Genomic DNA, 16,232 nt, shown 5'->3' with positions numbered 1-16,232 from the left:
AGTCATGATAGCCACAAGTGGATTTCACAACAGATTAGGTATGAGAAAACCTTAACCGGCTCTGATACCAATTGTAGGACCGGAAAATGCGACCAGAGGGGGGTGAATGGGAGCAACTCAAAATAATTTCGCACGGAAGCAAACAAATCAAACTCCCAAATTTCAAGAACTTTAACAAATTAGATCCAAATGCGAGGAAACTCGAAACATAGGTTCACAAGATCACTAGAAAGCTATTCCCAAAATATTATGCAAGACAATCAAGTATAAAATACGGATCAAGAAAACCTAGATTGAAACCGACGATAAACCTGACGAAAAACAAATAAGCACGATGCAATGAAACGAGGAACAATACTTAATGATTAAACCAAGTAATTGTTCTTACAAAATTGCATCTAGCCTCCGCCCGATTGTCCTCCCTCTCTTGATTAGAGAGATCAACAAAAATCCCTCACTAGGAATTAAACCCTAGGCTAGACTGGAGAGAGGAGTGCACGCAAGAAGAGCTTCAGGGAGGCGGCTACTGTTGCGCGGAACTGTTCACGGCGGAACTGTTCACGGCGGCTACTGTAGCAAACACCCAGAAACCCTAAAAACGCATACCCCTCAATCCTAGGTGCCACATATTTATAACCCATAGGGTGGCACTACGTAAATTACAAATTTGCCATTACGTAAATTAAATTAACGTAATCGGCGCGTATCACGCAATATCATCCTCCACGGCAAACAATCTCGATGTCCGCGATCCTTCCATCTAGCACCATGGCGTCCCGTGATCTCGCCGCACGATGATCCGGAATCTTCTCGCGATCGACAATTGTCCCCGTCTTCGGCCACGTCCGCCGCAACGAACGTCCGGGATCTTGGTTTTGTGGCTTAACCAAGAAACCGCCCACCAACGTTCTCTCGCTGTGTCGTCAGGTACAGTAGACATACACCGCACGATCTCAAATCCCTCGAACGCAAGTCTTGATCCACCCTTCACCGCTCTCAGTCCATCGGCGTGGCATCATATCTTCATTCTTCACACGTCGCCGCATGTTCAGTCTCCACCTATCACCTGCAACGACACCAACCAAGAGAAACGTCACACGCACACTGTGTTGTTCAATCACTCATCACAAGGTCCTAGCCCCACGGGCATCTCACTTTTAACGTTCAATTTTCCTATGATATTAATTTGAAAAACGTTAGAAAGATGCATGCTTCTACTTTCAATGAAGTTACAAATAAATAAATAAATAAACATTCATTGTTACAAATCAATCATCATGTATTGAAAGTTAAGTAGTGACTTGACTATAACATATTATCAATATCTCAAACACCAGTATCTTTGACGATAACAAAGTAACCTGACGATTATTAGGGTTTATTGCTGGGCTTCTCCAATAGATTTTGGTAAAGTTCTACCAAATACATCATCATAAAATAGCTTCATCCAAGAAATCTAAATGAAATCCCAAAGTGGCTTACAATAGAGAGGAGGAGAAAAAAAATGGTTTCACTGGCTTTTCCTCACTCCTTAAGTTGTAAATTGTTTTTAGAATTATCATATTACCATTGAGAAGCTACTTTGGTAAATATTTTTGAAAAACAGTTTCGACTTTAGGAAAAATATGGTTTCACCATTGAAGCCAAAACTAAAGCAATTTTAGAAGAAGATAAGGCCCAACCAAACAAGTCGTTAATGTGCAATTTAGAAAGTGTGTTAGCAACTTAAAAAAATCATTAGCATGGCCATGGAGAAGCACAATTTAATAGCATTAGTTTCATGGAAAAACTATGAGTAAAATAAAGTAGAGAAAAAAGTTAACATGAGTCAGATTTAGAGTGAGAGAGAGAGATGTCAACCATAGAGGATTGCGAACATAAAGAAGAAGGTTGTACCTTGCCAACTGCAATTGTAAATCTGTAGAGCACATACATGTCACATGTTGGGGGAAAAGATACAGCAGCCATCCGCATATATGCATAAAATTTAGGAATCGGAGATGGAAGAATAAAAAGAAAAACTAGCTTCCCGTGCTATTTGGGTGGGCCACCCTTGCTTGTTTTTTTAAATGGAAAAAAATCTTGGACTACAAAACCATAATAAAAAAACCATGTTTTCCAAACGTTTTTTCTTAATGAAAACCCCCGTTATAGGTTGGACCTTGTTTTTGTTAGCACCAACGACAGCAAAACCTTACTAGGTCAGGACTAGTTGATGCTTTCGAGTGCAAGCCATAGCTGTCCGAACCATCAGCTTACTAGTGTTGGCGAAGATTTCCGCAACTGTAACTTCATGGATTTCGTAGAGCATCAGAACACCGCAACCAGAAACTGACCTCATGAAGAAAGAGCGCTCTCCTTTTTGAGAGCCGAGAGTACTCTGTTCCTTTCAGGCAGCTCTGTTGTCAACACCGGCCATGCTTCAGATAGATAATCAGATGGGTGATGCTCGGAGGGGGATGTGAGCCTGAATGATTGCAGATCGGAGCGAACCTCAGCTTGCTTTTGGCAGCGACGGCTTTGGCGTGTTCCTCGCCAGATCACGCGCCTGCGACGGCCCGAGCTCGTCGTACGACTGCCTCGCTGTATCCTGTTCTTCAGGTTCAGCTTTGGTTTGGTGGATGCTGCAGGCTGCGGAGTCTGTACCAGGTTGCTTCAAGATGAAACCCTGTTGAAAGAATGTGTAAAAATCTCATTGCTTTGGCAACAAAAGTGGGCGGAGAGCTGCCATGCGAGGAACTTGCAACCTTTTTACCAGGTTGGTTTTCTACAAACCCCCCACTATGCCATTTTTCTGTGTTAAAAGCCATATTCTCACGATCGTACCCTCCGTCACTGACAGCGGGCCCCACATTCCCGCATCTCCCTCCACTCCACCGGCGACTCCGCCCCGCATTGGAGCGATACAAGAGGTGTCCACGTAGGGCCTACACGAGTGCGACGCCACCCAACCCAAAATATTGACGTCATAACTCATATCCCCCCTAAAAAAGGAAACGTATTAATTAAAGGAGCCCGTAATAAATTAATAAATCGGTCGGAATCGCTTCGCCGGTGAGGGATGGTATCCGTTGATTAGATTCCGATGGACGGCGGGGATCCCCCGATTCCCCTCCCCCTCCCCTCTCCCTCCTCTTTTAACCACCTCCCGAGCCCTGACCCTCCTCCGTAGCCCCGCCACTCCCCCTCTCCCTCTCGCTCCCCAAGAAGACGTCGAGGGCAGGCCGCCGCCGCCACCACCGGGAGATCCGTCCGAGGTGACCATGCCCACGAGGAAGCGTCCCCGGAACAGCAGCTCCGCGTCCCGGAGCAGCGGCGGCGGCGTCTCCACGACGTCGCCGTCCGCGATGCGGCGGACCACGAGCCTGTCCGACCTCGCGCAGCCGCAGGAGATGGAGGCCGGGCGCGCTCCCGCGCGGCCGGCGAGGGGCGAGGCGGCCGCGTTGGGCGCCGGGATGAGGCGGCACTCGGCGTCGGCGGACTGCTTCACCGTGCCGGAGGCGGCGTTCCTCAAGGCCTGCGGGCTCTGCAAGCGCGGCCTCGGTCCCGGACGCGACACCTTCATCTACATGTGCGTAAGCCTTCGCGTTTTTTTTCCCTCTTCATCTATCTCTGGGATTGAGATTCAGATTCCCGTAGGCCTCTGTTTGAAAATATTCGAGTCTCTCAGCTGCTCTGCGTCCTGAAGATTCAGCTAGTCTGCTTCTCGTTGTTGTTTCCTCTCCAAGATTGTTGCAGTGCAACTAGTTTCTCGTGATCTTGGCATATGGGAACTGATTGATCTTGGTGCTTTTTGATCACCAGATATTTTTGGATGATCTGGCTTCCCTTTTGATTTTAGAGACAGCATATAGTAGTTCTCTTCTCTTTTCTCTGAAACAGAGAGTAAGAATATTATTGAGATAAAAATTTCATCTGGTTGCGCCCTGACGTTGGAGAATATTCTGCGTGTTTATCGCGTTAGATTCCCTCTGTCTTCGCTGTTGCAGATGCTTGGGTGATGCATGATGATTCACTCACGCTCAGGGGGCGAAGTCGACAGAATGAAAAATGAAATGAACAAGTTGAGGAGAAACTAAGAGCCAGCTGCCCTTTCGGTTGCTGGAAATCACAGATGCACTTTTGTATTAACATCTCTTGCGCACTACTTTCCACTTTGTGGGTGAAAGAGAATTCGTTTTTTCATGACAAGAAACAAAACAAGTCTTTGTTTCCTTTTCTGAGTGGTTGAGTTCCTGAGCAAGTGGCATTGCTTAGTAACCAACCTCAACATCACGGATTCATGGGATGTGAATGGGTCTCCAACATAATACTAGTCCAACACTCAAGATCTGCCCCCCTGTTTTGTGACGCAAAAAAAAAAAGAGTGTTAGCTGATCTGCTTAGTTAGCAAAATATCTCTCATCCAGCAGAAACTGATTAGATTCTAATGTTTTATATAATCAACCATCATTTGGCCTTAAACTTTTTTGTTTTTGCTCAGGGGTGAGGTGGCCTTCTGCAGCCAGGAGTGTAGGCAGCACCAGATGAACCTCGACGAGCTCAGGGAGAAGAAGTGCTCCACTCCGGCCGGTGGCGGAAGCGGTGGCGGCTCAGACCCGTCCGGCAAAAGCAGCACCATAGCGGCTGCATAGCATGGTCACAGGGAGGAGATGAAGAAAAATTTTGGAACCCTTGTACAGGGCCCAAATGCATTAGTCTCCATCAGCATATGTATATCCTATATTTGTGGAGTTACTGTGTGTATATTGGTGGGAAGGGAAGGGTGTAGAGATTGGAACTAGGCATGCATGTCTGCAATAGGTTTGCAGTGCATCTGTGCCTGTGGGGATGTGTCTTGAGCATATGGGGGACTGTTGAATCCTGGTGCAGATTAGGACCTGGAATCTGCTCCTGTTTTGTCAAATTTTCCTGAAGGAAGAACACAAGTTCTCCAAATTGTTGGCGAATCTGCTTGCTTCTTTTTAAACTTTTCAAGATATTTGATGCGAGTTTTGTTTAGAGGATGCTGACACTGACATGTTGGCCGCGCTTGTTCTTGATATTGACCCAGGCTAGTCCATGTGTGCGCTGCCAAATTAGGTAGCAACTCCTTGTTGGATCAAGATCTGGGCATGAAGCAACCTACGAGAGAATCTCACAGCTGGATTAATGTTAACCCCTGGATTGTTAAGGGGCTTGCCTTGCCAGCTCCGGGTTACCAAATGTAGCTTGCAGTTGACAAGAGCCCCGCGGCTCGCGATGAGATGGCTGCAGTTTTGGTTAGCTCCGACAGACACTCGACTTAAAATACTGTCAAGGCAACAGGTTCTTCAGTTGTTCAAGATCTGAATCCTGTGAGGACGGCCACCATACCTGAGATCTCATCGCGGCCTAGCGACTTCAGAGCATCTCCTGGCCGTGTTTCCGGAAGAGACCTCCATAGAGACGGCAGGTGAAGAAGCATGATCCGGTCTGGCTTACTTCACGCACGCACACAGCTTGCGACGGAGCCAGGGTTAGAATCTACAGTCTCACAATGCAAGGTCCTGCACTGCACATCCTTGGGTTTTCAGTTTTTGACAGGGACATCGTGCAAAACCTTTCACAGTTCACGCCAAGTCCGTCCGTCCGTCAGATTCAGGGAGGATTAGAATCCGAAGAAACTACGGAGAAACCAAGTCGAGAGGGGGGAAACGGAAAGGGAAACCGAAAGCGAAAGGGAACGGAATCAGGAGCCGTGGCTGTGGTTGTGGGGTGGCGAGGAGGAGCGCCCGAGGGGCCGACACCTCGGTGCATCCACCACCCCCCGCGAATCCGCCGCGCCGGTGGGCGGTGGCCACTATCCCCGCGCATCCCCGCCGCGTGTGCTTTTTTTCTTTCTTTTCCGCGGAGGAAACCAGTGGGAGACGCGGCGGCGAACGAATCCCGGCCGGCCGGCGCGCACGCCTCGGCGGCGCCGAGCGGGGCGGGCGGGCACACCCACGGCCGCGCGCGCGCGCGACGCGACGCGATTCGTCTGAGCGGCCGGGTCGCTTTTGGTCGGGCGCGGGGTGCGACGATGCCCAGCGCCGGTGCAGGGAGCGCGGCGCGTGCCCGAGGAGCAGCTGGATCACATGGGCCTGTCACCACGGGGCAGGCGAGCTGCCTGTTGAGCTGATGGGCACGCGCTCGCGCCGTGTCGGAGAGTGACCGGCCCCAGGAGGAGGAGGCTACCATAAAAGGGAAAAGAGTTGACGGGCTCGTAAGCGCCGCAGCGCCCCGGCGTACCGGCTGTACCACCATCCTGTTAGCTGTGCTCTGCTCGTTGTACACGAATCGATCACACACACACACACACACACACACACACACACACACACACACACACACAGAGAGTTCTTGGTTGCCGATCCTTTTGCCCTCTCGGAAATGCCCAAGCTAGCTACTTGATAAGAAAATGCGAACGAGCCATTCGAAAAGTCACCCGGGAAATTTTCGGTGCGAAGTAGTGACTGATTCTAATGCTAAAAGTGAAGGCTCTTCCGAAAGAACATCGGCATTGCTGGCTGAGTGCCAATCAAGGTGCCCTGCACTGGGCGAGTGTTAGTTAACCCCAGTGCTTTAGGATCTCCAATCCGAATCTGGTTTCTGAAGGGAGCATTAAAGGAACACTCATCGCCTAATTACCTGCTCCTTTGAAACCCACCACTAGACTTGCCTTTTTAGCACGAATAACACGCAAGATTTGTGAACTATTATTCCCCTTTTACACGCATGCATTTTTCTCTCACCATGCTCCGGCTAGCTCGTCCAATGGAGGGGCACAGCAGGCTGATGCAACCCTGCAAGTTGGGGCCCTTTGCTGCCTCGCGGATGCACCCCTGTTGCCGGGACAAATTCCCTCGCGGGAGCCGGCCGCCAATCCGGGCTCGAAACGTGTGCTCATCTCGCGCCATCTTCTCGATCGACCGGCCGGTCACACCGCACCACATGGACACAGTTCCGGATCGTACGTGCATCAATAGAGAGCCGGCAGGTACATGACGTGGCGTCGTCACTAAGGCGGTGTTTGGATCAACTTAAGTAAATTTTAATCCCTACCACATCGGATATTTGATACTAATTAAAAATATTGAATATAAACTAATTACAAAACTAATTGCACAGACGAAGACTAATTCGCGAGACGAATCCATTAAACCTAATCAGCCTATAATTTAACGTTGTGCTATAGTAAACATATGCTAATGATAAATTAATTAGACTTAACAAATTCATCTCGTGAATTAGACTTCATTTATGTAGCTAGTTTTGTAATTAATCTATACTTAATACTCCTAACTGGTATCCTAGCATCTGATGTGATGGATTTAGTCACCCGGAATCCAACACGCGCTAACCTCGCGGTTCGGAGCCGGATTAGATCTGGATGGTTAGCTAGCTAGCGGCGCTCGCTTCGATGGGAATCATGGGATTAGTTAGCTTAAGCGTTCTCCAGCTTTTACTTTGCATCATCATCATCGGCAGCTCGTGGTGGTGGGGGGTGTCGATCTGGTGCTCCGTGGCTTTCGTCATGAGGAACCTGTCCCCCAGCCCAGGACCCCCTTGCCGTGGATGGGGGAAGCCATCGATGATCCCTACAGCTTTTTAAAATTGATTATGGGTATAGTTTGTGCTCGACAAATGGCGTCACGACAAGCTAGTGCACGACTTGTGTGCCATTGTTGACGGCTTATACTTGTTTTTCCTCGGCTATCTAGGACGGCATGTCGACATGATTCCTAGCACATCTCTCTCTCTCTCTCTCTCTCTCTCTCTCTACTTGTCGTTTATTTGGAATATTATCGGGGGATGGCTTCCAAGTTCCTATGGATATTTTCCCCCTAACTCCCTTAGTGTATGGTTATAAAACTTTATGAAAAAAATATATAGTGAGTTAAAAGTATTTTCCAAGATAGACCTATCATTTTTATGTGATAAATTGTAATTGTCGGAGGAAATCTCCAGCCGGGTGGCGGAATGCACCCGCCTAATCTTGGTTTAGGAAGAGTTTGGGGGAGACCTAAAAACGCTCGATCAAATGGTAGACGAACACGGGAAAGACGCAGAGATTTAGAGTGGTTCGGGCCGCCGGAGCGTAACACCCTACGTCCACTTGTGTGTTATATTGATTGAGAAAGCTTGGAAAATTGTTGGGCCTGAACTTAGAAGAAGTTGTTGTCCTAACGAGTGCACTCTCCCTTTTATAGACTCAGAGGGAGTGCGTACACTATGCGGAGCCCCGACAGATGGGCCCGGCGATTGGAGCCTGTAATATGAGAGATATGTGATCTTCTTCTCCAGCTCCTTCCTGTAGTCCTCTCGATCGAGAAGTTGATATGCGTATCTACAGCCAGGATATGGTCTTGTGCCGCCTTACCGGCACAGTGCCTACTGTCAGTGTTACGCACAATGGAAGACGTGCTGTCACTGTTGGACTAGTACCCTCTGACAGGTGAAGGGGCTACGCTGACCCGCCGCGCCGTTGCCTCCGCGCACACTGTGGCAGCGCACGCCTCAGCTCTCCTACAACAGACCATCATCACCCCTTGCTCACGCGCGCGGCGTTGTGAGTTGACTGCACGCCTCCTGCTCGTGCACAGTGCACAGTGACGCGTTGCCTTGAAAACAGGCGGGCTTACCGTGGTGTCAGCATACCTACCCAGTGTATCAATGGGAATGTCATGCCCTGCCTTGGGCGCGCCCAGCCCACCTACCCGTATTTAATGCGGTAGTTGGGCTGGTGTCCCGCGGAGGACCTTCTGCCACAGGCAGGTGGCAGGGCCGGCCCTGCGGTCACCTCCTTGACGGCACGTGGCGGTACCGGACCCCTTCCCGAGGGGAAGGGAGGTCCGGGCCCCCGAGGCCAGTCCGGGTAGAGAGGCCCAAAGGGGTCTGGCTCCCACACATGGCGGCGCCGGACCCCCTGGGGGGTCCGGGCCTGTGGAGGCCATCCCCGAGCACCCTGTCCTCGTGGGCACGTGGAGGCGCCGGACCTATATGAGCACGGGGGGAGGGGGGAGGTTCGGAGACCATGTTCACAGTTGTCAGGCCCGGGCCGTACGCCCCGTCACCCATAGGACAAGGGCGAGGTCACGGATAACCCTGCGCCCATCTGGTTGGAGATCCTGCGAGACGACTTACTGATAGACGGGGCCCGCGGAGAGGCAGATCTCCTCGCAGCGGGCCACCACAAACTTCTGGTCGTTGAGCAGCTCCTTGGCGATGATGGAGGATAGGCGGCCGAGCATGTGGTGGCGCGTGTCCACCACGATGCGCTTGGCGCACACGCTGGAGCCGGACACCATCGCGCCCTTACCTGTGAGGCGGCAGCGATGCGCTAAGGGTCTGGACACCCTAGCATGAGGTACCCCTATCCGTATGTACCGACAGAGGCCTCCGGGCTCACCTCGGGTGAGATATGAACCCGCAGGTGGGGCCATATCCTGGCGTTGCGCCGGGTGGACGGTTTGCGCCCGTCGAGAAGGGGCAGGAAAGACCTTTCCCCCTCGGCCGGATCCCCTAGGGGCCCATCCTCCACCCGGGCTCCGCGTGCCAGACGGTTCAGGTTCTTGTCTTTATTCGAGCCCGTCCCGCGGCTCTGACAGTTCGGATTCCGCCTTTTCCCCCCGCCTCCAGCGATCGCTCCTTTGACCGGCGGGCCAGGGCCCACCGACCATAGAGGGTGAGAGACGGGAGCCTGGTGTAGGCAACCCTTCGGCTTCTCCTCGGTCGCCGTGGAGTTCGAAAAGGTGAGCAGCTTTGCTTAAAGGGGGGCGCCGCAGAGATCGGCTACCCTTACGCTCTTGCCTTCTCCAGACGCCGCAGCGCCCCTTCGTCTCCATCCGCTCATTTGTGACTTGCTTTTTTGCGCTCGGCATTTCTTCCTCCTTCGCCTCCTTTCGATCCGAGTCCCCGCAAAACGGCATCCACCGCCATGTCTCTGCTCCGCCACCCCTGCCGCTTCCAGCGTGAGAGCCAGCTGGACTCGGTGTGCCGCCTTCTGCGGTGGACCACGCCGGAGCTCGTCGGGAGGATTCGGGCAGGCTCGATTCCCCTCAACGACCTGGCCGCAGGAGAGTTCGTCCTCTTCAACTCCTGCGCTATGTGCGGGCTAGTGCAGCCGATCTCCTCCTTCTTTCTCCTACTCCTGGAGGAGTTCGGCCTTCAGCTTCAGCACCTCACCCCCCACTCCATCTTCCTCGTTTCCATCTTTGCCCACTTCATGGAGATGTTCGTGGGGGTCCGTCCCTACGTCGCCATCTTCAGGCATTTTTACGCCTTGGTCGGGTCAGGGAGAAGTAAGCGCACGATCGACGCCTACTACTTCCAGCTCCGGCAAGGGACGGCCGACTCCTACATCAGCGCTTTCTCCAGCGCCAAGTGGGAGGACTGGTGTGACGGCTGGGTCATCGCCAAGATTGACGCCAACGACCGCCTGGAGCTGCCAACGGAAGGGCCCCTTAGTGACCGGAGCTCCTGGAAGGCCAAGCCGTCACTGCCGGAGGAGCTCGTCCCGGTCCTGAATTGGGTCAGTGCTCTGGCAAGGGGCGGCCTGAACTCCATGATGGTGCTAGGCGACTTCCTGAGGCGTCGCATCGCGCCCCTGCAACAGCGGTCTAGGATGGCCTGCATGTACACGGGGTCGAACGACTGCTGCAGGAAACTACTGTAGGACCTGGTACGGATCTGACCTGCGCGGAGCTGGAGGCTGCGATCCGGGCGATGACCGGCAAGGCGTACAGCCTGAAGTCGCTGGTCCTCCCAAGAGGGATCAAGGCCCTGTGCGAGGACCAGGCATCGCGGTCGACAGTCCTAGCGTCGATGCCGACCCTCGACGAGGGCGGCCTGGCGGTCCGGTAGGTGAGAAGTGACCCTAATCGTGGGATCCAGATCCCCGGCACCTTGCCCGACCGCCAGCAACGCACCGACCAGAGTCCCAGCGGGTCCAGCCACGGAGGTCCGGGCCCCGCCGGGAAAGGGAAAGGAAAGGAGCCGGAGCCGGAGCTGCGCCACAAGCACAGTGTGGGCTTCACCCCGACCCGGAAGGACGACAAGGCCCAGGGAACGGCCACCACCCGGAGCGGCCAGGAGGAGGGGTCCCGGTCACGGAGGCTCCAGCGTGGCGACGGGTCCTTCGTGGGGGAGCCGCACCCCCAACTGCCAGAGGACAGCGGCGCCGGCGAGGCATGGTAGCAGCCGGGCTCCACCACCACCGTCGCAGCCAACTCTGCAGCAGCAGGCAACTCCGTCACCACCTCCGCCACAGCCAAGGCCGCAGGCTCCACCCCCACCGCCAAGTGCACCGCCGAGTGCGCCCTCGGTGGGAGGGCCCCACCAGACGACCGGGGAGTCTTCCACAGGAAAGGAGGATCCCCCGATCACCCAGGGAGGTTGGGTGTGGCCTGACTTCGAGTAAGCAGTTTACTCATACTTTCCTTTGTTCCATTCAATTTCTGGGTCCTAACCACGCTGGTGTGTGCCAGGCCCCTTTTTCCAGACACGCCTGCTGCACCTGCTGGTGATTCGTCGGCCGAGGGGTCCGACCCCCAGCCAGGTCCGTCTTCCCCTGCTGGGAAGTCAGCGACAGCACCAGCAAGGTCTTCGCCCCCGCCAGCACCAGTAGGGTCCGGACCCGGAGGTCCGGAGCCCAAGGCCACACCTCAAGAAGCCGAAGCTGCACCCCAGGAGGAGGCAGCTCGACCTGCCACGACGGCCGAAGAGCCAGCTGCGGGGACGGCACCAGTTGTTAGGGCAGAGGCCCCTTCTGCAGAGCCGGCTGCAGAGGAGGCTGCGGCGACGGCGGAGGCAGCTGCCCCGGAGGTTGAGGAGGTCCCGAGCTCCGATCGGCAGCCTGCACAAGGGAACGCGCCGGAAGTGGTGCGCGGGAGACAGCTTCTTCCGAGCCCGGTGGAGATCCCTCTTCCCCGCCTCCTGGTCAAGGCCCAGCGGGCGATGGAGGAGGCAGAGACGGGCTTTCGACGGGACTGGGAGAGGTTAGAGGTGGAGCGCCTTCGGCTCTCCGACTAGGAGCACCGCCTGGGGGACTGCATCAAGACGGTCACCTCCCGCCACGCCGAGGAGCGAGCCCAGCTCGAGGAGGAGCGCGACGCCCTGTAGGTACAGCTGCAGAAGGTCCTCGAGCGAGAGGCGGCGGCAGCCCGGCGGGAGAAAGCGGTCGTCTAGCGGGAGAAGGTGGTCATCGAGTGGGAGCTCGCGACGGAGAAGAGGACGAAGGCCGCTCTCGAGCTGACCAACCACGCCAAGGCAGCATTAAAGTTGATCGAAGAGCAGCGCGCCGCCCTCCTGGAACAGGAGATGGGCCTCCAGGAGAGAGGGACGACGCTCGAGGAGAGGGAGGTGGCGCTCCGGGAAAAGGAGGCCAAGGGGAGGAGCTCCTGGCGGAGCGAAGCGCCGGGATCGACCGGGTTGTGAGATGGGTCAGTGAAGTGAACTCCTCCCTGGATGCTCTCGGGCTAAGTCCCATCCAGATCGCTGAGGCCCCTCCTTCACTTGGGTCCATCCTTCCAGTGCTGGACTCTGCTGCCGAGCGACTACAGCACATGGAGTCCACCGTCCTCGACCGCCTGGAGACCGAAGGGCGAGCGGTTGACCGGACGATGGCGGAGTACCTTCTTACCTGCTTCCGGAGCCACAACCCCGCCATTCCACTGACTCCAGTCCTGGTTGGCCCCGTTCAGGCAACGGCAACCGCTGCCCAGGAAGGAGTGCAGGAGGCGGCGGGCATGGTGGCATCCCGCATCCAGCGCTGTCCCGGACCTGCAAGGAGAGGGGATCCCTCCAGACCACCAAGACAATAGGAGTAGCTCCCTTTTTTATGTAATGTAATGTAGTATTTTGTGAAACTTGTAATATTTTGTACATAATAAGACTTGTCTGTTTTGCAAGAAAACTTAGCCATTTTTCCGATTGCCGATTCTGTTATGTCCTTTTAGGTCTGCCGAGGTCCCTTGGCCCCCTGGGAAGTAGTCGCAATGGATAGGGACTAGCTACCATTAAACCGAGGTCCTGCGCATGACTTAGAATCGGTGCTTAGCGATCTTTCCCATGGGGTCCCGGATCTTGCCAACGAGGGTCCTTTGAGTTGCATAGCGAATCAGAGCACCAGGACCTGGGTTCAAGAGTTGAAGGGGTCTGGTCTCTTGGGTAAGTGGTTCGAGGTACTACGATGCTTATCCTAGGGAGGTAGAGTGTGTAGGCTTAGGGTACGGAACCAGGCTAAGTGGCTACAGCACTCTAGACCTCAGCAAAGGACGAGCACGTTTCCCTGAAGCCAATCCCCAGAAAGCCGGAACCTTCCCCCCTGTGAAGCAGAGGTCCTGGAGCAGAAATGCAAAGTAGCAACTCAAAGCAGGCCTCGGGCTCGGCATGTGAATAAGGGACCATGTGGGGGTTAGCGAAGCAGGAACCAAGGAAAAAACAGAATCGCATAAGCCTTAAGGACATACTGAGAATAAATTTTTCCTTAATAAACTGGTACAAACAGAGTGTGCGATGGACAACAGAGGTCGGGTTTACGAGAACGGACCTCCACCACCCTAGTCCGCACAGGGATGCTACCATTTACAAAGGAAAGAATTTTCTCTCAGCTAGGCCCCTAAGGATAGAACTTACGGAGGTGCTCAATATTCCACGGGTTGGATAGCTGCATGCCTTCCTCCATAGCCAAGAGAACAGATCCGGGCCGGCACACTTTTGTTACCTTGTAGGGACCCTCTCCCAGCTGGGGGAGAGTTTGTGTAACCCTTCTCGGTTTAAGACTCTTTTTAGGACTAGGTCCCCGACCCGGAGCTCCCTACTATGCACGAACCGTTGATGATAACGCTGGAGCGCTTGGTTGTACCGTGCATTTCGGACTGCTGCTCGCCATCTTCGCTCGTCGACGAGGTCTACGTCTTGGCGACGTTGCTGCTCCTGCAAGTCCTCATCAAAAGCTTGGACTCGTAGCGAGCCCATGGTGATCTCCTGGGGAAGGCACGCTTCGGCCCCGTAGACCAGGAAGAAAGGGGTCTCCCTAGTCACCCGGCTGGGTGTGGTCCGGTTCCCCCACAGCACACTTGGAAACTGGTCAACCCATTTTGCGCAATGTTTCTCAAAATCGTTGTAGGTTCGGATCTTGAGTCCTCTGAGGATCTCACCATTAGCCCGCTCGACTTGGTCATTGCTCCTGGGGTGTGCCACGGAGGCGAAACAGAGCTGGATGCCAATATATTCGCAGTACTCTTGGAAGTACTGGCTCGTGAACTGAGGCCCGTTATCAGTGATAATCCTGTTCGGGACCCCGAACCGACACACAATTGACTTGAGGAAGGTTGTTGCTGACGCTTTGTTAATGTTGACCACAGGGGTTGCTTCGGGCCACTTGGTGAACTTGTCGATGGCGACGTAGAGGTACCGGTACCCGCCGACGGCCTTAGGGAAAGGTCCCAAGATATCCAACCCCCATACAGCAAAGGGCCACGAGGGTGGAATCATCTGCAGTGCCTGAGCTAGAGTGTGTATCTGCTTTGCATGGAACTGGCATGCCTTACAGGACCTTACCAGCTCAGCTGCGTCCTGGAGCGCTGTCGGCCAATAAAAGCCATGCCGGAAGGCCTTACCGACCAGCGTGCGGGATGAAGAATGACTTCCGCACTCGCCTCCATGGATCTCTGCGAGTAAGTCGCAGCCCTCTTCCTGGGTGATGCATCGCATGAGGATGCCGTTGGCGCCACGGTGGTAGAGATCCCCTTCCACCACCATGTATCGTTTAGCCAACCGCACTATGCGCTCAGCAGATGCCTAGTCTTCAGGAAGGAAATTATCCTTCAGATAGTCCCGGACCTTGGAGATCCATGCATCGGGACCTTCCTAAGAAACCAGGCGTGGCTCCCGGAGGTCTTCGGGACCCTCGAGGGTGCACACAACCCTTGGCGGGCTAAACGGATGGAGCGCCGCCGAGACCGCTAGCTTCGTGGTGCTAGTCCAACCCCCTTCACCTAGTCCGGCAGGCTGGGCGGAAGGCTTCAGCAGACGTCTTTGGAAAACACCCTCTGGCACAGGTGCCTGAGTCGATGCCTTCGCGGAGAGTGCATCAGCCGCTGAGTTGCCTTCACGTGGAACGTATTGTAGTTCCAGCACATCAAAGTCCTTCTCCAGCTTCCTCACATGGATGAGGTATGCTGCGAGCTGGGGGTTGTTGCAGCAACATTCTCCTCAGACCTTCCTGATGATGAGTTGGGAGTCCCCTTTGATCGGGAGCTCCCGGACCCCCAGGGACAGGGCCACTGTGAGTCCGAAGATTAAGGCCTCATACTCCGCCATATTGTTGGTGGCCTCAAAGTCGAGGTGCACCATGTACTTCACTTGCTCGCCATGTGGGTCAATGAGGACCACGCCAGCCCCAGCCTTCTTGTTGCGTGCGGACCCGTCGAAGAAGAGCGTCCAGTGGGGTCCGGTGAACACTGGAGCCCTGGCTTCTGGTGTGAGGTCCGACCCTTGGCTCGGACCTCCTGGGACGCCTGGTGTCGGAGTCCACTCCGCAACAAAGTCGGCAAGGACCTGTTTCTTGATGGCATGATGGGGCTGGAAGTCGAGTTGAAATCCAGCAAGTTATGCTGCCCACTTGGTGATGTTGCCCGTGTCGTTGGAATTATGGAGTATGGCCCTCAAAGGATAGGAGATCACCACCACAATCTTGTGGGTCTAGAAGTAATGGCGGAGCTTCCTGGACGCAATGAGTATAGCATAAAAGAGCTTATGCGTCTTAGGATACCTGGCTTTTGCTTCGTGAAGGACCTCGCTGACATACTAGACCGGCTTCTGAACAGTTTTGACCTTGCTAGCAAGGCTGGGTCCTTCACCCTGAGCTGGGGACTTGCCGGACCCCAGGTCTTCTGGTTCTGCCCCGGGTCCCGGCCGGACCCTCCGAAGTAGGGTCGGTTGTTACACTGGTGGAGGCCAGACCTCCACCTCCTACAGGGGGAATCACGGGGGCCCCCTGCAGGAGCTGCTCGGACCTCTCAGCGACCAGCACCATGCTAATCACTTCAGTCGTCGCTGCAAGGTAAAAAAACAGCATCTCACCTAGGTCCGGTGCTACCAGGATCGGCAGCGAGGTGAGGTACTACTTCATCTCCTGGAAGGCTTGTTCTGCCTCTTCAGTCCATGCGAATGGACCGGACCCCTCATCAGTTTGAGGAAGGGAAGGGCCCTCTCTGCCAGCCTTGATA

The 16,232-nt window shown here is 54.3% G+C and overlaps 1 protein-coding gene across 1 annotated transcript; it reads left to right on the top strand.

Annotated features, from left to right (window-relative positions):
* Positions 1-3,178: 3,178 nt before the first annotated feature.
* On the top strand, positions 3,179-4,981 carry LOC112889481. The gene is made up of 2 exons (XM_025956150.1): positions 3,179-3,571; positions 4,484-4,981. Exons 1-2 carry the CDS (start codon positions 3,264-3,266, stop codon positions 4,632-4,634), a joined length of 459 nt encoding a protein of 152 aa, XP_025811935.1. The 5' UTR covers positions 3,179-3,263; the 3' UTR covers positions 4,635-4,981.
* Positions 4,982-16,232: the final 11,251 nt, after the last annotated feature.

Source organism: Panicum hallii, chromosome 4, assembly GCF_002211085.1.
Source record: "Panicum hallii strain FIL2 chromosome 4, PHallii_v3.1, whole genome shotgun sequence".
NCBI classification, from domain to species: Eukaryota; Viridiplantae; Streptophyta; class Magnoliopsida; order Poales; family Poaceae; genus Panicum; species Panicum hallii.
The sequence above is the reverse complement of the archived record's forward strand: the minus strand, read 5'-3'. Positions and strand labels throughout refer to the sequence as shown.

What these genes read in the sequence shown, in the direction of transcription:
- LOC112889481 (XM_025956150.1), top strand. Translation starts at nt 3,264, where the DNA reads ATGCCCACGAGGAAGCGTCCCCGGAACAGCAGCTCCGCGTCCCGGAGC. An exon ending in CGCGACACCTTCATCTACAT is followed by an intron (nt 3,572 to 4,483) that starts GTGCGTAAGCCT and finishes GTTTTTGCTCAG; the next exon opens with GGGTGAGGTGGCCTTCTGCA.